At 36.1% G+C, this 26,966-nt stretch overlaps 1 protein-coding gene across 1 annotated transcript; it reads right to left on the reverse strand.

Annotated features, from left to right (window-relative positions):
• Positions 1 to 1,191: 1,191 nt before the first annotated feature.
• On the reverse strand, positions 1,192 to 25,421 carry LOC140165983 (minor histocompatibility antigen H13-like). The gene is made up of 9 exons (XM_072189343.1): positions 25,183 to 25,421; positions 18,353 to 18,451; positions 17,311 to 17,393; positions 15,555 to 15,643; positions 12,008 to 12,093; positions 10,395 to 10,578; positions 5,125 to 5,245; positions 3,425 to 3,613; positions 1,192 to 2,488 (listed from the first exon to the last, which is right to left on the reverse strand). The coding sequence occupies exons 1-9, from the start codon at positions 25,381 to 25,383 to the stop codon at positions 2,398 to 2,400; spliced, it is 1,143 nt and encodes a 380-aa protein (XP_072045444.1). The 5' UTR covers positions 25,384 to 25,421; the 3' UTR covers positions 1,192 to 2,397.
• Between the last annotated feature and the right edge of the window lie 1,545 nt (positions 25,422 to 26,966).

The raw sequence follows: 26,966 nt of genomic DNA on the forward strand, positions 1-26,966 counted from the left end.
CTACACAGCTCTCCTTGAATTAGGCTCCATAAGAGCTATTTAATGCTCTCCTGCAAATTCCAAAAGACAGTCCCTGCAATCATTTATACACACCAGTTAAAATTCAGCCCAACACAAACCGTGTGGAGGCAAAAAAAAAAGAAAAAAAAAAAAGAAAAAAAGGGTCATATTAGTTCCCAGAACCATTTACTAGTCAAGTATCCCTATCCCGACATCCCAAAGTAGTTTTGGGCATTTTGATATTTCTAATTAATTTTATCAGCACCAAAAAACAAAGTGAAGCAAATTCAATACTTCAAACACTGAAATAAATAGTATTGATAATAGAATCTTATGTACCGTACCCACCATGAACCTGACCATTTGAGGAAGTTTGTTGAAGAGAGGAGCATCCAACCATTTCGGTATCATGAGCCACACCCACATGCCTCCCAAGTTGCCCAGATCATTTACTATCACTAGTATCCACAACATGCTCATCTATCAGGGGCACAGTTCTTTAACTCCAATGCATTTTTACATTCATGGAATGACCTTTGAAAATGTGGGTACAAAAACTCATACTCTGCTACTTGAGGTCAAATTTTGGAACTATTATTGTTTAATTGAGGTTATTGAACTATGCCATTGGGATGAGGCCATTGTGGTCCACAGTGTATCCAACAAAAGCAACATTGGGCTATTCCAGTTGAAATCCATACACCCCCTATGGAAGACATGACCTTTAATCTGCCACACAGGGAGTGTGGATTTCAAATTGGGTTACCAGAATGGGCGACTCTATTTGAAACCTACACCCCCTGCGTTGGAGATTAGGGTCGTGTCTGCCATAGGGGGTGTAAGGATTTTAACTGGAACAGCCAACTGGAGAATGGCATGTCAATACAGAAAACTAATGGTGCCGGATACTCCTTGGATAAGCATGTTTGTGTGCATTATTAATATGTTGCTGCACAAAGAATGACAAAATTCATCTCCAAAACAAAGCGTATGATCAACATGCATTCTGACCGAAGTGGTTAGGCTAAATAGTAAATGCATAGATATTTTATGCAATTCTTGGCCCTGGTGGAAGAGTTGGCACACATGTAGCTTCACAAAAAAAAAAAAAGTTCAATACTATCCAAACACATGCATGCACATGATAATGGATGAGCCTGACACATCAAAAATAATATGTAGGCCTAGATTGGTTGTACCAAAAAGTCCATAAAAACTATAAATTCTGGATATTTTGAGAGTATCCAATGCTGCATTTGGAGGAGGCATGCTTTTCAATAAACATCACAAATTAATGGGTAACAATCATTTTGATACAGCATGTATATTCCACCAGGGCCAAGAATTACTTAAAATATCTAAACAAAAGTTTGCAAATCCAATGATTATTGGCATTTTCATGTACGAGCATAGTAAAGATTCGCGTATGCAGAACTTAGTGAAAGGAAATAGGCCATTGCACTGCTCGTGCATCTGCCAATATAATACACATTTAATTGTCTACGATAAAACGATGAAATCTTTCATCTTGAGATTATAAGTTCAAAAAATGATGCAACTTCATAGCTGCTAATAATGTGATCTTCCTCATGTATGTTTAAAACACACAAAAAGCAAATTATGACAGCTTTTTAAAACGTCGAGGAAAAATTGAGACTCGGCTCGAAACTCTTGAAACTACTGAATGTAATGCATGGATATTGCCTATAATCGCTCTCTTGGAGAGAGCTTGTCTTACAAACTCGCAGGTTATCAGTTTGATATTGTGTTGTTTCACTTCAGAAATACAATGGCGGACAGACAGGTAGGTAGGTACTTTTGTTTCGTTACTATAGTTACCCCTCCCGATGCTAACACGCCACAAGCATTTTTGTGTGACGGTTAGATCAAGGATTGGGGTCATTTAGCGGTGACCGCAATAGGTTCCTTTGTGCAATAGCTACCTGGGTTATATCTAACCATTGAGTTCATAATTTGGGAATGAGTATTTGGAAAAGCCATTTAGATGTTTGGAATTAGTGAAGAGACCCTATCAACCGACAGCACTGCAGGTGGAGGCGGGTGGGGGGAGAGCTGCAGGGGCTTGAAAATGGATATGGAATGATTCTTCTGGGCTTACTGTTCCTTTCACCTGTGCATGTCCAACTAAGGTGCTTCTAGGAAGTTGCTATATTTGGACATGCTTGAAGCAAATCAAGTACTAGTACCTTCATTTTACTGTTTGAAATTTGGTATCTTTCATATGGTTAAAACCATTAGGAATGCATATTTTGAGGGTGTCTATATGTGTCACCTGAATGGACGGTAATAAAACCCATGGCAGCTATTGCACTCGTGACCCAAGTGCATTCACTCGTCGATTTGGTTTGAATGAGACCCTAAGATTTGTACTTTTTGTTATTTGTCCTTTTTGGCTTCGGATTTTTCTTCTTCTTCTTCTTCTGTGCTCTCTTTGTCTTTTCTGTCCTTTTCTGGATTATCTTCATACCTGTGATATAGATCAAAGAAAGAGACAACATTCATTACAATGGAGTCACAATAATACATAAGGTTATTTTAGGCCGGAGGGGGAGACGGCTGAGTGGTCTAAGGCGCTGCGCTATCAGTCGGGAAATAATTAAGTGCCTGGGACACTTCAGTTTATTAGGATACCCATTTGTTAAAAGTTCATGGATGTCAAGTTACCACAGTTCTGCCTTTGCAAGTGCTTTTTAAACCCAGGTGATCACATATTGAGCCGACTATCAGGTGATGTTCAAAATGTGCCTCTCCTCATGACTGATATTGATAATACATACCTGCCAACATTTGAAACTCAGAAAGCGGGACACCGCCAGCACACTCTACAAAATGCCTAGTTATGCCCCTAACAAGATTCAGAAATGCATGGAAACTGTACTTTACAATCTCTTTAGAAGGGTTTATTTGGTTTCTGTGGTGTTTCCATGTTCAATTTTGCATGTATTGCACTCAAGAATCCACCAAGAAAAATAAACTGCACCACAAATCACTGCCACCAACGCACAAGTTTTGTTATAAAAATGCAGGCTACCATGAGATTGTGACGATTGTCAAAACCATGTGGAAATCCCGCTTTTTCACAGGAGCAGCACTTTTTTTTTTTTTTTCCTGGAATCAAAAATACGGGACAAGTCCGTTTTTTACTGTTCAGATTCATAGAAAAGGGAAAAATCTGTGTAAAACAGGACAGTTGGCAGGTATGTTAATATTTCTTTATTTTTCGGGGCAGATGTGTATTGAAAATGGGGGCACTTATTACTATTAGGGACTGCCTTTTCCCAGTTTGAAAACTTTGTAGGGGGGCACTTATTAGGGCATGGTGCTTATTAGGGCCAAATACAGTTACAATTAACCTAACCCACTATTACAGCCTTGCCACATGGCCACTTCCAAAATTACTTACTTGAACAACTCTTTAATTTCTCCTCTGACGAGCGCTACAAACAATGGCACTCCGATACAAGCAGGCACTAAGTAAAGCAGGGCTGGTTGGGCATGTTTGAATATGTGCATCACTCCAATGGTGGCTAGTAGACCTAGGATGTATGCTGTAAAACTGGAATAAAAGTATGTGCGGCGTTGCTTCTGCATGCTGGAAGATAGAAGATATTTTGAATGAATTGTTAAAAGCAGCAACAGGCTGTAAGGATTAAGGTATAGATGATGTGACCTCAATGTTTATCAACAAAGGCAAGGGACTGGTATATCGATATGCTTGAGTGAATCCCATGCAACCACTACACTGTTCAATGGCCTTATTGTGATGTGGCGGGAGTTTTAAAAACACCAGCCCTGAACAAAATATGATGCGCGCACAATGCCAGGCAAAAAACAATGGAAATTGTGATGATGCGTGCGCATACTGTCAGGCATTGACGTCAGATGTCAACTCATCTATAGTTTGATCAGCTCTTAATTGGCAGGGCTTATAGCATCGCAGATTAATATCAATATATTTTATTTCGAGAATTGTCTTGTGACATCTCGCCAGAAGTATCACAAATTATTAATACAAGTCAAGTCTTATACTTTGTCGATTTTATTTAACAGAACGCGCAATATAGACCAGACAGGTCAACTTTATCACTCTTAATGTGGGTCTACTTTTTGGCGTAGTGGTAAAAGCCTAACAATTCCCACCGATTACAAGCTGATCAAAGTATAGAAGCCCCTCTTTATGCTCTTATAGACAAATCCAATTTCGCACATTCCTACACCTCAATGGCAGTTATTGATGGGATCTATCCCACCTGAAATGTGAAATAATACAGGGTTTTAAACTATATTCCATCACCTGTGTTACATTCAGACAATATCATGATTTGAGTTACAATGCAATACAATATAATCAATTTTTAAGAGCTTTCATCTACTCAATTGGGCAGTCACAACACAAGTTTGGGGCAGAAATGCAGATAGACCCCAGTAATGGCTGACTGAGTTCTGACCATCACTTGGCTTGTTGGATTTATTTACACAAATACCATTTTTATATATCATTATCCATTGTATTTAATTTGTTAGTAATGTCCACATGATCCAGATAATTTGGACAGTTCAACATTTTTGAACACTGACTACATTTTAACTAACTTATTAGAATGCATCAATTAGTTTTTCCAGTATCCATATTTTAATAACGTGGCTGGAAATATCGAACTGGGGCTTTAAATCAACATTTATATTCAAATCTTTCACCCATCAGTGCTAAACTGAAAATACATGATGTTACGCAATTCATATTTAAATCAACATGATACACAATACCTAAGTATTATGACAAAAAAAAATCCCTCTATTGAATAATACAAATTATAATCAAATAAAGTATTTCTTGGCCAAACTGGAACACTGTGAACGCTAGTGGCTCCGCGATAAACACATACAAATATAGCGCGGTACTGAAGAAAGTATACACGCGCCTTACACTGCGTACACGCTTAGTACACTACATGAACGCAACGCGCATGTTCCAGTTTGGCCAAGAAATACTTAATTTGATTATAGTTTGTATTGTGTCTCGTCTTACAAAATACACAATTCTATAATTAGGATATTAATTGATTACTAAGAATGATGGAATCTCCATCACACTATTCTTACCTTACATCAAAGCGGAGGAGTAGAGCAATAAATATACCCGGAATAACTACATCACCTAATCCCAACATGGCAAAATTATCAGCTTCCAAACCGTTATCTAGTATATCTTGAGGGAACACCACTGGAAAACAAAAAATGCAAATTAATTAGAGATTACGTTGTTGACCTTTGTCCTTTCAACACATGCACATGGTTTGCTATTTGGGATCCCATATATGACAATCCACAATGGTGGATTCCCTGAGTGAGTGTATGAACATCTTAAAAAGGCATTTTGTGATTTACAGCCTCATCGCCCCCACTTTACTCAAAAAAAGGTTGAGATTTTTATACCACTGGAAACCTCTGGCTACATAATGTGTATGTACAAAAAATTTCTTGCAGATGACTATGTTTAGCAAAAATATTGCCAAATTTGAATTATGTTCTGGTTTATAAAGAAAATGTGTTGTTAAACTGTTAGTGCTTATAGACATGTTTTACACATAATTTAGGTGGTCATTAGATGAAATCCACCACTTACTGTATGAAAACAAATGGGAAATAGTGAATAATGAAAAGTGACATCATCATTGTTTCAAAATCCATGAAATACTTGCAATTCATTTCCATTGGCCAGTGCACCTTAAAGGGAGTCTCTGGCAATCACAACATTATGCCTTATATATATTAGAAAAATAATTATCAAGCACAGATCACATGGTTTTATTTAAGGATGCACACAGGATCACTGAAGTGTTACATGGCCAAAATTGAGTTTTCATCACTAATGTCATCTTCAAACCGTATTTTATCTTGTCATTAATAGATTTTAAAGAAATCTTAAAATTTAAACCATAAGAAAAGCTATTTTAAAGACCCTTTTTCATTAAAAATTAGTCAAAATGCAAAAGCAAATAAATCATTGTTTTCCCATAATAGATCGCGTTCTCGTAACGCTGCATACTGCGGCGTACAGCTAGCAAAGACACGCACACATGGTAAACTGGATGGGCGAGGTGATTACTGATTGAGGCGCTGAGTCGCCAATCGCGATCACTACCGTATTTTATCGTATTGATCTCTTCCAAGGTAGGTAAAGCTTGCACCATTGCATTGCGAAACTGTGGGCCGACAGACCACCACCGTCCCCGTCCCAGAATCAGTAGGCCTACTCGATAAATTTCGCCAAAAAAGTGCTGATATAGTGGTATAAATTTTAGTTTTTTTTTTTTATATGAACATAATAGAGAATTTTTTGTTTGTTTTTGTTTTGAAAAGTGAAAAGATGAAATTTATCTGTAAGAAGTAGTTAACCGTAAGAAGCCCTGTAATGATGACGCAATCTGGTAGATACGATAAAAAACGTAGGCCCTAAATATTTTTCTAGTAGGCTAGACTTAGCCCGTATAGTACATCATTAGGCTTATTATTTTATGTTTAAAATTTGTTTTGTTATTTCATTCATTCATTCATTCATTCATTTCATTGTTATTATTTGATTTACCAATTAGTTGGTGTAGTTGGACAAGAATATAGGCCTTATATTAGCTTATATTTAATGCAGTCCCAGCCTTGGTTCGGGAGCCTCTGCGGTCGTTCAATCTCGCTCTTCATTTTGAAGTCCATAAAAATAGGCAAGCAGTTACTATACCGGTAGGCCTATAATTAAAAAAAAAAATATTAGGCCTAGATACCTAAGGCCCTGAATAATGTTTCAAAGTGTTATTAAAACACGGATTTAAGATTCGTTTTCAAACGTTCTCTACTCCTGATTGACCGTTGACAATTCAATACATCATATCGACCATCTAGGCATAGGCCTACAACCTTAAGTCAAAAATGTCGATATTTGAAATCGGCATAGCGAGCACGCGTTTATGAAAGCATTTTCATGAATGTTTTAATGCTAAATAATAATTTCAAACGAGAAATATAATCGAAAACGCAAATTCGTGCTTTTTTCATAACCCATTTTAACTACATTTCCATTAGTAGGCCTATTAGGTCTACCATATACCATGATTGCGATAAAAGCCTTTGGTTTTACAACACTTTTTGTGAATGTTTTGGCCGAATGCCTTTTTATTTGCAATGTTTGTCTGGCTTTCAACTTTCACGTTTAGGCCTATAATGTTTTCTGCATACTTTAAAAGGTAAACTGCTTTAAAGCATTTCGTGAATGTTTTCATGCAGTGTTTTAAAACGCTCTTTATAGCATGATGCCTATATACGGCATATAGGCCTACTGCATAAACCACAGTCTATAATTTAAAGCCATAAGTGTTCCGTTTTCTACTTTTGAAATTCGGTTTTGTTAGGCTATGTAAATGTCCGTGTTTTTTTTTCAGTTTTCTTATGACCTCTCCGTGTTTTGCCCGTTTAACATATATAAAGGCCTACTTTTTGTCCGTTTTACAAGAAGTTTATTCAAGACATATTACAACTTTTACCCCACTTTTTACACGTTTATTTGATTGAAAACAACAACAGTTTTTTTTGGTTTTTTTTGTTGTTGTAGTTTTATTCACTTTTTATGCGGTACAACATATTTTACAACCTATAATAGGCCTATGACTTTTGTACGTGTTTGATATTCCGTAAAAAGTTAAAAATAAAATATGATAACAACAAACAATTACAATAACAAAAACCGAATATTGAGTATAAATGCGACACATCAGAATCCTTTAAAATTTTACTTGGGATTCCTGTGGCCGCTGTGGTGCCTCTCAAGCACCAACTAAAAAGAAAAAGCAACGAGTACATGTAGTAACAACATCATGTTTGCGGTTCAGAAAAGGACAATGAACATAAAAATGCAATATATGTCAACACCAAAAAAAAAGAAAGAAAGGAAATCACCAAAAACGATAAATTAAAAACATTGCATTTTTAAAGCAATATTATGAAAATTAGTACAAAACAGAAATCGCAATTATCATGATTATGTCTCAATTTATTCATAAAACTTCCTGATTATCTGCTAAAATAATTGCTTGTCAGTTATTCTATGCTAATTTTAATGTTCTGGTGTCCGCAAATTTTGATACAGAGCATGATCTTTTTTTTATACGGAACAGGACAAAATTGTGCTCAAATAATCATGGTTTCGTTTGCGGCAACACGACCATGCACTGTGCAACTTATTCGCGTAACCTGTCTGTCTTTCCGCTGCCTCTGTCGCTCCTCAAACGCCGACGCCGTCAGCCGCGACCTTGCCGGAAGCTCTGCTGCACCATGGAAACAAGACTGCAGTAAATAAAATGGCTGCACCATGTGGATAAACATCTGCCGAATGTGCACGGATAATTTTGTCATATTGTATTTTTTACCTTCTAAATCACCAAAAAAATGCCAATCTGCTGCAGTTGGACGCCCCTTCTCATTTTCTAACTTGACCAAACGTCTCAAGTCACCGGATTATATCTTTATGGAATAATCTTCAAAAATGGACCTAAAATCCGCTGTATTTTTCTAAATCGCGATTTTCGGCAAGTTCACTTTTGACCACTTTTAGCCATTTTTGGTCCGCCATAGCGTCTAAATGAAGCATCACTGAGGTAAGTTTTTAAGTCAAACGTTTAGATATGGCCAAAATCTAGATAGTGTTTTTTAATTTTTTTAAATTAGGGCCAAGAACTTTTTTATCACCCATGATTCAAAAATTTGAACACGGGTTACACGTTTTTACACATTTTTTGCCTATATTTTAAAAACTAAGCAAAATTTCAAAAAATAAAAAACACTTTCTAGATTTATTTGTCTAAATTAATAAAATTCATGTTTTACAGTTTTTGATTTTCAAATAATTTTTTTTATGGCGGACCAAAAATTTTTGGTCAAAAAAATCCGCTTTTTGGGATTTTTTCAAAATTGTAGTTTTTGACCCAAAACTGACATTTTAAATGGATTTATGAGCTCATTTCCTTTCAAAAAATGTATACTTTTATATACTTTACATAAATAGTTTTCGAGTTATGAGGTGAATAATAATGGATAATTAGTGACCCTGTGTGCCTCCTTAAAACAAACTCATATTGACCATAAAAACAAATAAAAACATCCGTCTCTCAACACGCGATATTCAAAATTCCCACACCGAAATGGTCTAAATGCAATGACGTAATGTTATTTATTTTCAATTGTCGTCAGCCTTCATTGCATTACTGGGACGTCATTGCACTCAACAATTTCGACGCCCGGGAATTTTGAAAATCACGTGTTGAAAGATGGACGTTTTTATTCATTTTTATGGTCACTATGAGTTGTTTTAAATAAAACAATGTGATTCGTGTTTGATACTTATTTTCCTTACATACATGTATAAGGCATTAATGTTGTGATTGCCGGAGACTTCCTTTAAAGGAGTATTTCGTGATCCCAGCATTCTTTTTTTACGACATTGGCCCAATGATTTTATAGCATTACAGGTAAGTCCCTTTTATAGATTTTGTGTCCCATCAGATCTGCAGACCATAGATTGTCCACACTGACTTTGATCCAAATGGGTTATTCCAGTTGACAACCATACACCTCCTACGGAAGACATGACCATAATCTCCCACACAGGGGGTGTAGATTTCAAATGGAGTCGCCCATTCAAGTAAACCCTTTTGAAATTCACACTCCCTCTGTGGAAGTTGTCATGTCTTCCATAGGGGTGTAAGGATTTCAACTGGAATAGCCCAATGCATTTTATGTTCATCCTATTCGCCGTAGACCAACATCATTTCCTGCTGTGGTTACAACTACTTCCTTGGTGATGGATCACACGGTTTGCATGACAACGCTCTATACACTGTACTGAACGAAGCAACACAAAATCACCTCAGTATTCCACATTTTAGATTCCAATTGAAAGCCCAACATGGGTGGATGTTTTGCAGCAGAGTGTTCCTACACTAGAGTCATAATTGCCAAGACAGGATAAACCAGAGCAGGTTAGAGTTTCCCCATTGCTTTGTATGTAGAATTCATAAATTCCCAAACATGTTGATGTTATGCTGTTTGAAAATTAAGTTTTAGCCATTTCTTATGGATTTTGATGCCTAGTAAGCCTTAGTAGATGTTTTTCTTCTGAAATCATGAAGGTTGCAGGTCTTAAGTATGACTGGTAATTTAAAATTTTGATCTTTAAATTCCATACATTGATACCGCCATTGTGGTTATCATAGAAGCTTAATCCAGTCGCTATTGGTAACGCTCCGGGGTCACCAATGTGATGTGACGTCTACGACAGCGAATTCATTAAATAATACACAAACAATTCTACAGAAATGTACACTTACATTTGATTGGAGCTTCAAACGACTTGGCCACAGTCACCATGACATTGGTACCAAACACCCAGAAGATGTCGTAGATAAACAGCCCACCCAACAATATACACCCTGTCATTACTGTGTTCAACTGAAGGAACTCTACACCATTGAGGGCAAATGCCAGCCCAAATATATTGTTAGCTACCCAATGCTGCAATGAAACAAGAGAAAAGATCATACTATATAGCACACAACTCAGGTACATTTTAGAATACCATTTACCTTATTTTATAACTGGGACTCTCTTTCCTTGTACATGTTGTAAGACATACTTTAAAGCAGTTTAACTTGATGCTTTTTGCAACTGACCCTACCAAAAAAAAAAAAAAAATCTACAAAAAGTCAATTTTTCAGGGTAAAAATGTCAGAAGTCATTTCTTGTTGTCTTGGAAACTCTTTAACTGTTCACATCTTTTGAACTGGTTGTCCAAATTCAATGGGGTCTTCTGCAAATGTAGTTTGCAAATGCTTTTTACAATTGTGTACGAAATTGAAAATTGAATATGTCCAACTTCAAGAATAATTTTGCTTGATCACACCCAGTGTTCGAAATATGCCTCAAAAAGTTACATGCCAGCCGGGCTTGACCTTAAAAAGTTACCGGCCAGCCGGGCCGGGCAACTAAATGCCAGTCAGAAAAGTTACCGCCAGGCCAAAAAGTTACAGGCCAATGGCCGGCTGACCGGCCCTATTTCGAACGCTGATCACACCACATATGAATGTTTGGATGCTAACGCATCCGATCATACAGGACACTTGCGCTTGCAGTCGCTTTGTGCTGTAACCTTTTGTAACCCCTGGTAGCATTCAGGGTTATTGCATGTTAATTTCATCAAGAGATTTGTGCATTAACACCATTCTAACAATATCACATTTCTAATCCCAACCATTTAAGGGATCTGGAATGAGCGTTTTGGCGGTTGACAGTATTTTTTGTGGGACATGAGAGCACGTCAGACATATCGAATTGTATTCTGAATACGAAGAATGTCTTTCTGGTATCAAATAATTTTCATTTTTTGAAATTCACGATACAATACAAACTTTATGACAAATTATTAAAATTTGATATTTTTCACATTTTGATATATAACAGTCCTCGAAGTAAATTTTATAAATCTAATGATATATTCTTAAAGTGTATGTAGCTGGGAGGAAAAAGCCGACGATCAATTGAAAATTTTGACCTTTCATATTGAAGATATGGATTTTTTCCCCAAAGACCTAATTTTTTGTTGGTGTTTTGGGAAAAAATCCACATCTTCAATACGAAAAGGTCAACATTTTCAATTGATCGTCGGCTTTTCATCCCACCTACATACACTTTAAATATAAATCATCAGATTTATAAAGTTTACTTCGAGTACTGTTAAATATCAAAAATATCAATTTTTAATCATTTGCTATAAAATGTGTATTACATTGCGAATTTCAAAAAATCAAAATTATTTGATATCAGAAGGACATTCTTCGTATTCAGAATGCAATTCGATGTCTGATGTGCTCTAATGTCCCACAATAAATACTGTCCAAACGTTCATACCCCATCCCTTAATACCAAACTGATAATATTTGTGTACCTTTTTCCATAGATACCATACCCCCACCACTGCTGAAGCTGATAGACAAACAAGATCCTTGTTATCAAACTCATAATTCATCAACTCTGCAAAAGAAATGGAGAAAAAGAGCAACACCATTAGTTTATAGGCAATTTTGTACTAGAAAAAAAAATCACTACCTTACAGAATTGGTTGACCTATGTGCATTCAAGTAGTATGTTATTCAAGACACTGCCGTTGCACTGTTCACAAGGGTATGCCCAACATACAAATACCAAACTCATGTAATTTTTTTGCCCTTTGATTGATCAGCCAATGAGATGAGTTCAGATGCAGAAAGCAATATATGCCATCGCTGCTGTGTTTGTGTGTGTGTGGGGGGGGGTTGAATTTGACTAATATTGATAGTTTATTAAGGGCTGGGGTATGAACGTTTGGACAGTATTTATTTTGGGACATTAGAGCACATCAGACATATCGAATTGCATTCTGAATACGAAGAATGTCATTCTGATATCAAATAATTTTGAAATTGCAATTTAATACACATTTTATGGCAAATCATTAAAAATTGATATTTTGATATTTATCAGTACTTGAAGTAAACTTTATAAATCTGATGATTTATACTTAAAGTGTATGTAGGTGGGATGAAAAGCCGACGATCAATTGAAAATTTTGACTTTAAGTATAGAAGATATGGATTTTTTCCCCAAAACACCCAAAAAATTAGGTCTTTTTGGGAAAAAATCCATATCTTCAATATGAAAGGTAAAAATTTTCAATTGACCGTCGGCTTTTCCTCCCTGCTACATACACTTTAAGAATATATCATTAGATTTATATAATTTACTTCGAGGACTGTTATATATCAAAATTTGAAAAATAGCATTTTTTATAATTTGTCATAAAATTTGTATTATATTATGATTTTCAAAAAATGAAAATTATTTGATATCAGAAAGACATGCTTCGTATTCAGAATGCAATTCGATAGGTTTGAGGTGCTCTCATGTCCCACAAAAAATACTGTCGAAAAGCAATAAACGCTCATTTTAGATCCCTTAAGTATCAAAGAAATATAATAAAGATTTCCTAAATAAAAGATGAATAGTTTATTCATTCAAAATTGAATATCTATTCAAAAAGAACTAAGGACACACTAAAAAGTTAAACAAAAAATAAATAAATTGTAATATTTATTACAGGACACTCATATACGACAGCCTTTGGATACATCACATTTTGCATCTGAACTAAATTCAATTCCCTGTTATCCTGGATATGGTTTATCAATCACTCAATGTGACAGATCTGGGGTTCATTTAAACTTTTAACCCTTCACAACTCAAGTAACCGTTACTTAAAAGTTATGAATACCCAATACTAGACGAAGGGTCCCTGTAGTAAATCCCTATTACTTACTAAGGGTACAGTTCGTAAGTAAGTTTAGTGAAATGGAACTTACCACTTGTCGTAAGTTACGAAGAATTTTGAGACTTACGAAGCTTTATAACTTGAAGAAGGGTCCCTGTAGTAAATCCCTATTACTTACAAAGGGTACAGTTCGTAAGTCAGTTTAGTGAAATGGAACTTAACAGTTGTCATAAGTTAGTAAGAATTTTGAGACTTACGAAGCTTTGTTAAGGCCAGAGTAATGGAAGACACATTCGTTCACGCCCGAATTTGAGATTTCTTGATATTTATCAACACTAACATGTATTCTTTCACTTGAAACTGATAAAATACAACTTGCTAATATTTACTCGTATTTTTACTTGATTTGTTTCACTCTTTTCAACTCTAAAAAGTCACATGGCTCAAGACAGCTTAGTAAATTGGCGGAAATAATGAGTCAGAAATGCGCGAATGCGAAATATTGTGATTACACGCGCGATACGCGTAGCATGACGCGGCGCAACTCTGCGAGTATGTCCAACGCAGTCAAGGCGCATTCGGTATGTTGTTCACGCCAGCAAATGTGGTGTAAACAAAACAACAATTTGCAGTCAAAATGCCACTTGGATTTTTTTATTATTTTGAATTTTGGCGCACTGAAAGCAGACATTATAGATTTATTGGTGCAAAAAGATGCATATTTAGACCATGCACCAGATACAGCTTTTACAAGCGTGAAAGTCGTACCGTTTTAAAATATAAGGACGTTTTGTGCATAATTTTGACATTTTTTACTAAAACGTCGATTTCTCAGAGTTCACTTTTGACAATATTGCACGATTTTTGTGACAAGATAACTCGAAAAATATGCAAGCAAAAGGTAAACTTTTTGCACTATCATTTAGAGTACATCAAAGCCTAGGGAAGGTTTTCTCATTTTTTCTAAATATTTGTTTTAAACAAAAATATACACCATTATGTGCAATTTTTAGCTTAATAGAGTGACAAAATTGCTTTTTTCACATGTTTTTTTCAATATTTCAAAAAAGAGACGCAATTTCAAAAAATAAAAAACCTTCCCTAAGTTCATGTCTCTTCTTCACGAAAAGCTAACTGATTCTTTTTTTCTCCGAACGGATTTTTTTCTAAGTTGTCACAAAAAAAATGGGGTAAAAAGGTGAATTTTTGTGATTTTTTCAAAAACTTGAGATTTTTGCATAAATCTGACGTCACCATGGGATTCCTTGACTCATTTCCTTTCCAAAAATGTATAGTTTTATATACTTTGGACATACAATTCAGAAATAATGAAGCTCGAAAAGGTCCATATTCTCTCCCATTACTCTGCCCTTAAGTTGAGTACATACCCCCTGATCATCTTACATTAGAAATTGTCCATTTTTAAATAAATGGTGGAAATCCCATAATTCTAATATAGCAAATTGCAGTAATCCATTGAAAAAGTATTGTATGTTTACTTTTGTTCTGCCACATCTTACTGCATATGTATCCATTTATTAAACTATTAATTAAATATGGGAAGTTTTGAATGCATGCAATAGTTTAGTACTTTTTGTTGTTGTTGTAATTATGCACTGTGTCATGATACAATGTATCATGTTGGTTGATGGGGCAGTGGCTACTGCACTTTATCTACAGGACCAGTATACTTGTGTTACTACACCATGAATATACCTTATAAGGCCAAAAAAAAAAAAGAAGGTTTGTCTCAAAGCTCATAGCAGCAATTTTGTAAATTCGTGAGATTTTGAAAAAGAAATGCCGAATTTTTTTTATTTCCAATTTTTTTTTTTTTAGTTTTTCTGGAAAAATTCGCTAAAATCAGATTTTTTTCTCCAAATTTTTCTGAAAAAACTAAAAAAAAAAAAAAAAAAATCGCATTTCGCATTTGTTTTCAAACCACTCGTGAGCTTTGAGACAAACCATTATTTTATTTTTTTGGCCTAAGTCACCAACACACCAGTGGAAGATAACTTTGATGTTGGGCAGGTAAATCTTACAAATTTACCCAGCTGTCTGACAGATGACCAGTGTGAGCGACATAAATGAGCTGGTATTTTTTGTGGCCATGCCCAACTTGTTAGTGACAAAAACATTAAAGTACATCTTTCGCCAAGTACTACTCAAGACTAATTTATTTACGTACCTTCTTTTCTCTCTAATAAACCCTTGGTGAATATGACGTGATAGCTTTCATTTGGCAGTGCTTCTGGGATGCATTTCCTCACAATGGGACTGTTAAGTATAAGAAATGGACATTGTTTAAATTCTTACTCTGTATATTTAACTTGGGTTCCATTTCACAACTTTGCCTTACGATCGATCTCACAATTGATTTGTAAACGGTAATCCCATATTAATTCAATTATAAGATTGATTGCAAGTTTTTGTGAAACTGAACCTTGGTGGGAAAATATTGTTTACAAAACTGACACTGTGAATCATTTGCCATGCTCTTCTTTGTACATATCGTCACTGGGCGGGAAAAAACTCATGTACTTTTTGCCCTTGAACATGGATGAAGCAAACCATTCAATATTAAGTCTATACCTACAAGGCTTTATCCATTTTCAAGGGCCAAAAGTAAATACAAGGTGTTTCCTGCATGCACTTTTGGCCTTTGAACATGGATGAAGCAACCTCTTCAATATAAAGTCTACACCTACAAGGCTTTATCCATGTTCAAGGGCCAAAAGTACATATGAGGTTTTCCCGCCCAGTGACGATAAGTACACTAAAACATGACCACTTCACTTCTGCTGAGAGAATATCATGAAATTACAAGTTGGCAAAGTGACACCGGAAAAATCAAACCAAAGTGCCCATCTATGTTCCTTTGTCATTTGAGCTGGACTCCTCACTTTGTTCACTTGTTTATTTTGTCTTTGTCCTCGGTTATCCTCAGTACAACTCACTGCAGAGTGTTACCCATTCCTTGCACAAAACCAGTTAGTTACCACCATCCAATAAATACACCTTTGTGGTTTTTCCTTAGTGCACAACATCATGATGATGGCTCAACTGGTTGAAGTTTGAAACTTCACAACAAGGTCAAAACCTGTTTGTTACTGCTACACAACTGTGCCCATAACACAACTTGTACTGCTGACAAGGAACTTCTTTTGATAATTATGATTCTGTAGGCTTACTACTACTTCTTTTGGATACTGTCCAACAGAACCAACACCCCTTTTGAAAAAGGAGTCAACCGAACAGGATATTGTGGGCATGCAGGTTTATTGTGTCTGGTCTCCATTTCAAAGGAATCATATTGATAGATTGGAAAAAATCCAGAGGAAAATCACACATACTTTGTTCTACAAAGATTTTCCTGAAGTTGATTTTGATGATCGTCCTTCATATTCTGAGAGGCTTGTAGATCTTAAATTGATTAAGCTTGAGGATGTTTACAAGTGTTAACGATTAGTCTTCGGATTTAAAATAATCAATGAGATTGGGCCTGCTTCTTTTAGTTCTCTGGTTCAAAGAAGTGTTTTAGATAATTCTAGGCTGTTGCACCAAACTGCCAAATCTTCATCGTTCTTTAATTCTATGTTTGTTTCCCTCCCACGTCTTTGGAATGGAATTCCCTCTGAATTGCATCATGTTAATAATCTTGTTGTCTGAATGTAAATCTTTTTTTTTTCTGTTGCTATTTTATGTACTTTTGAGTTTTAACTATTTATTCATGTGCAGGATGAGTGGGCACTTATGTGTTTGGACTTTTAGCCCATTCACTCATCCTGAATTACTTGCTTTTGTCATGTTTAAGAAATGTAAAGTCAAATGTTCTGTTATTTTGTTACTTTTGTATTGCAAGTAATTCAAATAAATATTATTATCATGTTATGCTGATGTAGGTTTGAGATGTATTCCTTTACGCCTTCCTTTAAAGTACTTACCTTAGTATATGAGCTAGAGCCAGTACACCAAGAAAGAAGAAATATACAGTCAGGAGTAGATTGATGTACTCTTTGGAAAAAATCTGAAATAAAAAAAAAATAGTCCAACAATTCATTTCTATCCAGATCTGTACTATTTCACAATGAATGTATTTTTAGCCCAATTCAACTTCATTTATGACAGCTTTGCTTCATAACATTTGGCATCAGAAATTGCAACTTTTAAACAGAACATTACTGGTACCTGTTACTGTTAAATCTGGATTGGCATTTTGGAGAGTTTCACTCTCTGTACAGAATAACTGCTCAGCAAGGGTGAAAATAAGAGAGCTTGAACCAGGGGCCACTTTGGCAAAAAAGTGGCCCCTGGTTCACCAAGATTTGGAAGAACCAGGGGCCATTTCCAATTACCAAGGGGCCAATAAAAATAAAGATGTGCTGGATGAGTTAAATAAGCACTATTTGCTTGTAATTTGATATTTTGGTTCACTATCTAGGGGCCAGTTTTGTGAGAAAAGTGTCCCCTTGTCAATTAAAAAATTGCACCGACAATGATTTGTCCATTGGATCACCTATTCACCTTTGATTCCTGAACCACAATCAAAAAGATCGTTGCACAAAGTCTACCACATAATCCGTTATGAAACCACATTGTTAAAAGGAAAATTGTATCTTTTCATAAAAACATGTTTAAATCAGAGTAAATCAGAAGTTTTAATCACCATTAACCTTAACTCCTGGGGGGCTTTTTGGCTACTGGAAGGGAAAGAAGGGAGAAATAAAGAGAGAAAACAAACAAAGATGCTGTTTGCTCAAGGTGGGATTCGAACCCGAGACCCCTTGCATGCCAAGCACTAAGCCGCCGACACTTAGCCACGGGTCTTACGCTAGTTACATGTAGGGTGATTGCGTCATCACCTCTCCTGGGATGCGCACACGCAGTAAAGTTGTTTGTAGTGTTTTGTAGTTACTCAAGGTTAAGATGGAGCAGCCCTACAAGTAAAATAACATTAACTTTTTTAGAACTGACATGTTTTCTTACCTGGAACACAATATAGATACCAAATAATGTTGCACTTGCAATCAATGGAAACATAGCTGCATCTCTATCTGACATAATCTCCGGGGTCTCGCCATTCTCCTGTGATAAATGCAAACAATAACATATCATTGTCAATGGATCCTGGTTTCTCTTGGGTTGTGTTTGAAAAATATGATCATTTCTGATACTGCTTCTTGCATAGAGTGAGAGTACCATATTCCCTCGAATAAACACCCCGGGGGCGTTGCACTTTCCAAACGGGGCACATTTATTAGAGGTAATTTTTAGAACGATAATTCCTGTTAAAATCATCAGGTAAGCTTAAAACTCACGCTGAAATGATGAACTATGAACTAGAAATACTGACTTCTGGTTCACTTCCAGGTTTCCGACCAGATTTTCGCCGATTATCAACGCTATTATCCACCATGTGAGCAACTTCGTAAGCTTACTACACAAGATAGCATGGAAATATCAGCATTTTTGAAACATCTTGGTTGAAACAAGTGGTGAGGGCGTTTATTTGAAGGGGGCGTTTATTTGAGGGGGCGACTATTTGAGGAAATATGGTATTGGTATAGAACTTAATACATTTCTGATCAAAGTCCCTTTGCCAATGCATGCGCCCTGTTCATCAAACGAAAAGAACTAGGTCATGTGCATGAAAGAAATAAAAGGTGTTGACTCCATTAACCCCATTTGAGTCAAGTTTTGTTTTTTAATGGTGGTCACTAGTATCATTTCATAATTTAAGATTTTAAATAAGATTTTAAATAAAATAAACAAAAACTTTCTCCAGCTCTCTGCTAATAATAATTCCAAAAGACTTTTAAAACATTCATTATTTAGCAGATCAAAAATTGCAATTTTATTGAAATAAATTCAATGAGATTATGATCATATGGTGTTGCACTGTTAGTAGTGTTAAATACAATTGTGTAGGTTTAAATCAGACCGTGAAACACTGCAAACAAACATGCAGATTTTACTGTGGCTTTGTGAATTAGCTTTGACATGCAATGACCGTTAAATGCAATATGCATGAAATTTATCATTTTTAAATGCCACACTTTGAAAAGTACTTCACAACACAACAAACAATGGCTGAAAAGGAAGTGTATTGATATGTGCGATTCTACCCAAAAAGTTCTTATTATCCTCTTCTGGGCATGTTAGTCAAATGGGAAAGTGGAGAATCCAGCAGTACCCTCATTTGTATTAAGTAATTTCACTTGATGTTCTTGAATTCTTTGTCCCAATGATATGAAAAAAACCCAACATTCAGGATGTAAAATGTTTTGTAAGTTGCACCCAACCTCATACCACTTCATGTAGTCTGATGCGCCACAAATGAGGTGAAGAAAGTGAAGAGTAAAGGATTTTATAATATCAAATTGATTGTGCGATTTATATATTTAAAAAATATCTAAGACCAGCTGCATTTATTTTATAACCTACACTGAGTTGGGTTTCCTCAGCAGTGCCAGCAAAGCTATGATAACACTCCATCAACCTCAAATGGTATATTTTAAGAACTTTCTGAAACTAATCCAATGCTCTGGACAAGAGCTACATCTACAAAGAAGAGCTAGATTTTACAACATATCATTTTAGAACTAAACATCTCAGAGTTCAACACAGCTAAAATTGCAGCATTTTTATAATAGAAAAATTGTAATCATGGGTTATTGGGTTAGTACGTGTATACCGCAAACGTTCGCCTAATAGGCTCCCTTGACATAACTGGAATTTTAGACACAAACTAAAAGTGCCCTCTCATAAAAATCCGACCAGTAAACAAGGGCACATGCCCTTATAATTAATTCTTGTTGGGATTTTTAGAGGAGGGAGCTCTTTATTTGTACATAAAATTTACCCCAGGGCAAAGGAGCACAGGTGCGCCATTAGGCGAACGTTTCCGGTAATTATGGGTACGACGGTGTGGATAGTTGACTTGTCTTTCTCCAACAGATATGAAAAGGCAGCAAGAACCATACAGAATGTCTTCATATCATTATTTTAGGGTTAAAGACTTTAGGATTTGAGTGTTGAGATTTGTATTGTAAGGATTAGGAGAGCCCAGCAGGATCAGGACTTGAGTTGTGCTGTGATTAGGTTAGAGACACTTTGAGTTAAAATAATTAGAACACAGACACTTTTAAGGTGCAACTGTTTCTTAGCTAAAAACAGTTAAAACAAAGATTACTAAAAAGAACTGAAACCTACCACTATATAGGTTTGCTCACAGTATATGATATTATTAGCTGGAAGAATGTTTTCAGAACAATTTATGCCAGTGAAACATGTCTCGGGACTACACTACGCAATGCTACATTGACCCTCTTTTCACTTACATTGTACTCCATAATCCAAAATAGCCCATTATAGAAACTAAATAACTATTTCCGATCAAAACACAGAGCAATAAGTTGGAGAAAGGCAGCCAGAGCCAGCACAATTTGAGATGAATCTAATGAGCTCTAATCAGGCACACCATCATTCACTTACTAGTACTAGATCATATTGATGCTGGTGGTATACTGTGTTATCCTCTATGGGGCATTCATAGACATACGCATCCCACAACTTCATATTAAACAAGAGGGAACAGAATCATGCAATGAAATCACAATAAGTCCTGGTCCACACTAAGGCTGGCATTTTCGGTCGGGTAAACGGGTACCCGCCGAGATTACATTACCCGGTAGGAAATACCCTCCCGGTACCAAATAAAAAAATAAAAATAAAAAATAAAAATAAAAATTTTTTAAATTTTTTTTTTAAGTTTTTATTTTTTCGGTTTTGTAGTGTCCCTGGACCTAGACCTAAATGCTAGGATCATTCATGGTTGACCTAAAAAAAAAAAAAATTTCAAGATATTTTGTTATTTTTAATATGAAAATTGATAATTTGTATTCATGTCGTAGTCTATTAATGATTTCAAAATGCATTCAAATTCAATACATTTTGAAATCATTAATAGACTATGACATGAATACAAATTATCAATTTTCATATAAAAAATAACATAATATCTTGAATTTTTTTTTTTTTTTTTTTTTTTTTAGGTCAACCATGAATGATCCTGGCATTTAGGTCTAGGTCCAGAGACACTACAAAACCGAAAAAATAAAAACTTAAAAAAAAAAAAAAAAAAATTTTTTTTTGTTGCATTTCAGGTACCCGGTTACCCGCCCGAAAATTCCGGCGGGTACCCGGGTACAAAATTACCCGAAAATGCCAGGCCTAGTCCACACAAAAAAGTACCGGGTGCGGTAAGTAGGCACTACTAAGTACAGTATCTGTAGCATGTTATGTACTTTTTTTAAACTTGGGTAACAAATTGCATACACACACAAAATACAACTATCACTGACCAGGTACAAAACAAGAACATCAATAATATAAATCAAGGGCAAGGGGAATAGATGTCCATTTCCTGAAAACAGTAATAATGAGTAATGTTTTGCAGATCTATTTATCTATTACATACACTGCTTACCATCCAGTGCATATTATTTTGCACAAGTTCCTATCCACATGCTTGACTATGCCTGGTCAAGCACCCTCACAGACCCGAATGTAGTGAGGGTGCTTGGTATATCCGCCATCTTTCAATTACACATGGATGGCCAGCATCCTGGCCCACAAATTTAAGCTTTATGAGTACCGTAGCCTATTTTAGTTGCAAAATGAGAACACAGAGTGGCTTATCTTTAACCCACATTCTCAATCTCTCATGCCAGAGGTTAAAATAAAACGATCCCTAACTAATTATCAATAGATCATACACATGTTTACAAGTAACAATCCTTGTTCCGACACCGATTCCATTCATTCGGCAAACCACATGATCACTCAGGTGAACTAGGATTGGACGATCGATTGAATTAAATTTTATCCAGGTTACCAGGCCACAACATGTTGGTAGTCAGTGCTAGATCTAGTCATTGGACTCAGACAGTTACCGGTACCGTACCGTATTTCCTCGAATAGTCGCCCCCGCATTTTCAGTAAATTTTAGAGGTCATTTTTAGAAGGATAATTCCCGTTATAATTGTTAGGTAAGCTTAAAACTCACACTGAAATGACAGGGCCTAGATTTCGACGAGAATCACAGTACGATTCTCGTAAGATTCGGTTGCGAGAATCAATTTCTCTCATTCATTGTATCGACAGTAAGTGCAGTGACTATGATGGATTTTGATTCTCGCAAACCAAGACGAAATCTAGGCCCTGAATGACGAACTATGAACTTGGGAATGCTGACTTCTAGTTCACTTCCAGAATTCTGGGTTTCCGACCAGATGTTCACCGATTATTGGCGCCATTTAAGGGGGTACTAAAGTTGTTTTCTTTAAACTTCCGTGGTCCGGGTACGCGCTGGTGAATTGCGATCGCGTTTAAGTGACAAGGTCGCCTACTACGCGCCGCGCCGAAGACCAATGGGTCAGCCGGCTTGTTGTCAAGTGCATTGATCAGCCAATCAGCGTGATTGTTTATTGCTTTTGTGTTTACGCGCGTGTACGCGATACGCACAGGCACTACCACAGAAGTTTAAAGAAAACAACTTTACACCCCATGCCAATTTTATGCCTATTTTTGCATTTTTCTCAAAAATTATAGCACATTGGTGACAAGTAAGATATGTATATTATAGGGGCAAGGACTATAAATACTGTACTGAAAATTCAGCAACTCAAAGCAAGTAGTTATTGATTTATTGATCAAATATTGGGTTTCCCTCATTTTTGACTGTAACCCCACAACTGTTGTCTGTTAGTACAAGGAACTTAGGTCGTGTTCTCACTACAGACATGGGGTCTTGTACCTAGGTCCGAGTCCACATACAAGTGGACTCAGTCCACATTGATTTCGCGTTCTCACTAACACCAAAATGCTGATGTAGGATCGACTCCACTTACCCGGATGTTATAATATCAAGCGCTTCAATGCATGACCATGATGTCACGAATTCTGTTCCAATGCATGTTTTCAGCCGAACTCACAGCACAAATCTATTACTAAAACTTTACTATAGACTATCAATTTGGAAAGATCATGTTTTATTTCCAGGCCCCCTGAGAGAAATACATCGGGTTGTTATTTCTGATTAAGTACGCCGATTCACACGCAACACAACCTCTACTATTTTTGATTGGTAATTTTAACTCAGTCTAGCAAAATATACACCTCAAAAACGAATATTACATCTGAATATCCTTTTGTATTATACTGTAAAGCCCAATGTCGCTTTTGTTTAATTCTGAAACTGGATAAAATCTGTATCTGGCCGCGATGCCGTTGTTTTCACCTTGCACGAGAAGCATGCTGCGCATCAAACTACGGCAAGCATCTCGAACGAACGAACGTCCGTGTATATCCACTTTCCCCTCGACTTTTCCGCATAAAAAATAGATATTGTAAATTACATGAAATAAAGCAAATTTGTACTATAATACCAGCTACGAATTTTTAAGTTGAAAATGCATGTTTAAATTTTATCATGGAAAATTATATAATGTAGACATGTATATTGTATAGGCCTATAGTACAACGACGGCCATCAAGGTTATGCATACAACATTTCGGTATAAGTGGATCGAGTCCACTTGTAAACGCTTCTCACTATGCTGTTTGATACCACGTCCTAGGTAATGAGACTACCTCAATGAGGTTGTCTCGATGCTACATCCTGGATGTAGGATCGAAACCACTTATTTCGCGTTCTCACTATGCTTGGAAGTGGCCTCGATGTAGGATCGAGTCCACGTCCTGGTATCAAACAGGCATAGTGAGAACGCGCCCTTATACGATGTCCTCATTCACAAACTGATACTATCTGTCCATCGTATAAGACTGTTACCGCACGGTAGCTGGTTGAAGGAATATTACACAATCAAGAATAGGCTCCATCATTTTTTGTTCTGATCCCTCCCAGTCTCCCAAAACATCAAAACATCATAAGCGTTGCACATTTACTTACTTAAGACTGTCCTTTCTCATATAACGCAGACAAAGTAGGGCCAAGCTACCTAGAAATGGTCCAATTTTGGCAAGAAATATCTCTGTGTAATCCTGTGTAAGTCCCATATCACATCGTTATCGGCGATCGTGATTTTTTTTTCTGAAGTTTGGCTGGTACCCACTAGCGTCATGCACGTGACATGACACAGCTAAAATAATCGACCGGAAATCGGGGATCATTAAAACGTCAACAAATTTCAAAACACAGAAAGTAGTAAACTTAATGGCGAGCGGTCCGAATTTTGAGCCATACAAGTTTACGTGGTGAACTAGTTGTCTGTGCTGAAATAAAATTTATAGTGCAGTAGTTGTAGTCCTTGCCCCTATAATATATACATATCTTACTTGTCCCCAATGCGCTATAATTTTTAAAATGCAAAAAATAGGCATACATTCTGGCCAGGGGTGTAGTACCCCCTTAATCGACCATGTGTGGTACTGGTGGGGACCAGGAGGCATTTAATTGAAGAAAAACAGTATGCCTTTTATTTTAATTAAATTAAATTGAATTAAAATAATAATTTTAAATTTATTTTGGGATTTAACTTTTTTATAAAAAAATAGCAGATTAAAAAATAAATAAATGTTCTGTTCAAATTTATCTAATTTCTATCAACAATGTTATTCTTTCACCACCAGACATAGACACAGACATTCTACAATTTTATTACATGCTACAACAAGCACTTCGAAGTTAAGTGTCTGAAGACAATTTACAAACAGAAAACGGATTGCAGCATATGGCATGTTCATGTGTTGTGTACGTACGCAAATGCAATTCATGCAATTTTGCATTTTCTTACCTTCTGTTCTTTATGGTATCTTACGGACCGAAATGCTCCGAAAAATATCGGTAACAAAGCCATGATGACCAGGCTACCATAAGCGATGGCCATTCCCTCAGCAGTGGCTGGAATTTTAGCAGTGACATTACCAGCTGTTTCGTTCAAAGTTACGTTTAAATTTGCGACCACAGATTCTGCCTCCGTGCTGCTGTCCGCCATCTTGTTGTGTGATGTGGACTTCCGTCGGTGTTGCCAGACGTCTGTTGATTGATTGATTTTATTTATACAGGGTGATCGAAAACGCAATAAGTCATGTACAGGGATTTTCTTTCAAATATTAAGCCAAGGGGTTGTGCAATAATTATGAGGGAGGGTAAAATTGGAGGGGGGGGGCAGCAATTTTGGCAAGCTGAGAGGGGGGAAAGCGATTTTTGGCACACATTCATGGGGCAAAAAAAGAAAGAAAAAGCAATAATTTATAATTACATATATATGAGTTCATTACCATGTTTTAATCAATTTTAAGGTTACGCAATGCTTTGTCAAAATCTGTTGTCAAATTTGATGCAGGTAGACACATTCAAAATAATTTTTTTCTGAAAATAAAATATCGTAAGAAGAAAACCAGCCCAATATATTGAAGGTAAAGGTCTAAAAATGCTTACTTTACTTACTAATCTGAGCAAAATGGGGTGACAAAATTTTGAAATATTGGGTGAAAATTTGGCACCCACTCACCCCATTACATAGCCTCAAGTCATATGAATTTGTAAGCGCGCTTTAAGCAATGCCCTCCATCCCCAATCGATTGCAAAATTAAAAAAATCCCATTGGAAAATTGCCCAAAAAATGGCATGTGCCCCCAATCAGACCCCCCTCGCCCCCAATATGATGACCCACGCTATGCCACATCGACTTTTAAATTAAAACTATATCTTTTTGCAAGGATTTTTATTATGGCATAATACTTACACCTAATACTTATAAAGTTGAGGTATGTACATTCCTGGGGGACGTGTGTATAGTCCATGATATAAAAAAAATAACTCCCCTCCATAAATTAATTTAAAAAACCCATTTCGACGGTTTGAACAATTGAAAGCATGTGAAAAGACATTCGGCTAAGCAAAAATGTTTTCAGAAAAATTTTTCAACATCCAACCAATTTACTACTCATAATGAATGATGCCTGAGCTGGGTTTTGTTAAAATCAACTTGTCATTTTCCGCTAAAGCCATATTATAACATTTGCTGAGGAGGACGCCCTCACTGATTTTTTTAAATTCATTTTTTACACGATTATATTGTACTTTATTAAACCAATATACCCTGCAAAAATCAAGACTCTAGGTGGTGTAGTTTTGTCAAAATCCGAGATATTGAATAAAACGCCGGAATCAGCGTTTTATTACGATGAAATTATTATTGTCTGTCCAATTAACTTAGACACCCAGTGTTTGTTACTTATTTGAAAAAATATCCACTTTCAAAGAAAGTCATGAAAGAAAAGTGTTAACATTCGCTGAGACCTAACGGGATTTTTGTGTTTCCAAAGCATTGAGTGAGAGTTTACCAGAAATTCTATTGAAATTGGAAGGTTTTTCTCAACACTTTAAAAATAATCCGGTAGAAGTTGGGTACCACTATTTTGGAAGGTCTCATTATACAAATTTGTAGGTATTGTGATTTTGGATAGTGAATGGATGAATAGTAAATTAATTATACTCCTCACCAAAAACATTTTATAAAAATGAAAAATATAATTCAGTTCATAAAATGCAGACAGCGTTTAATTGGCATAT

Source organism: Amphiura filiformis, chromosome 12 (assembly GCF_039555335.1).
Source record: "Amphiura filiformis chromosome 12, Afil_fr2py, whole genome shotgun sequence".
NCBI classification, from domain to species: Eukaryota; Metazoa; Echinodermata; class Ophiuroidea; order Amphilepidida; family Amphiuridae; genus Amphiura; species Amphiura filiformis.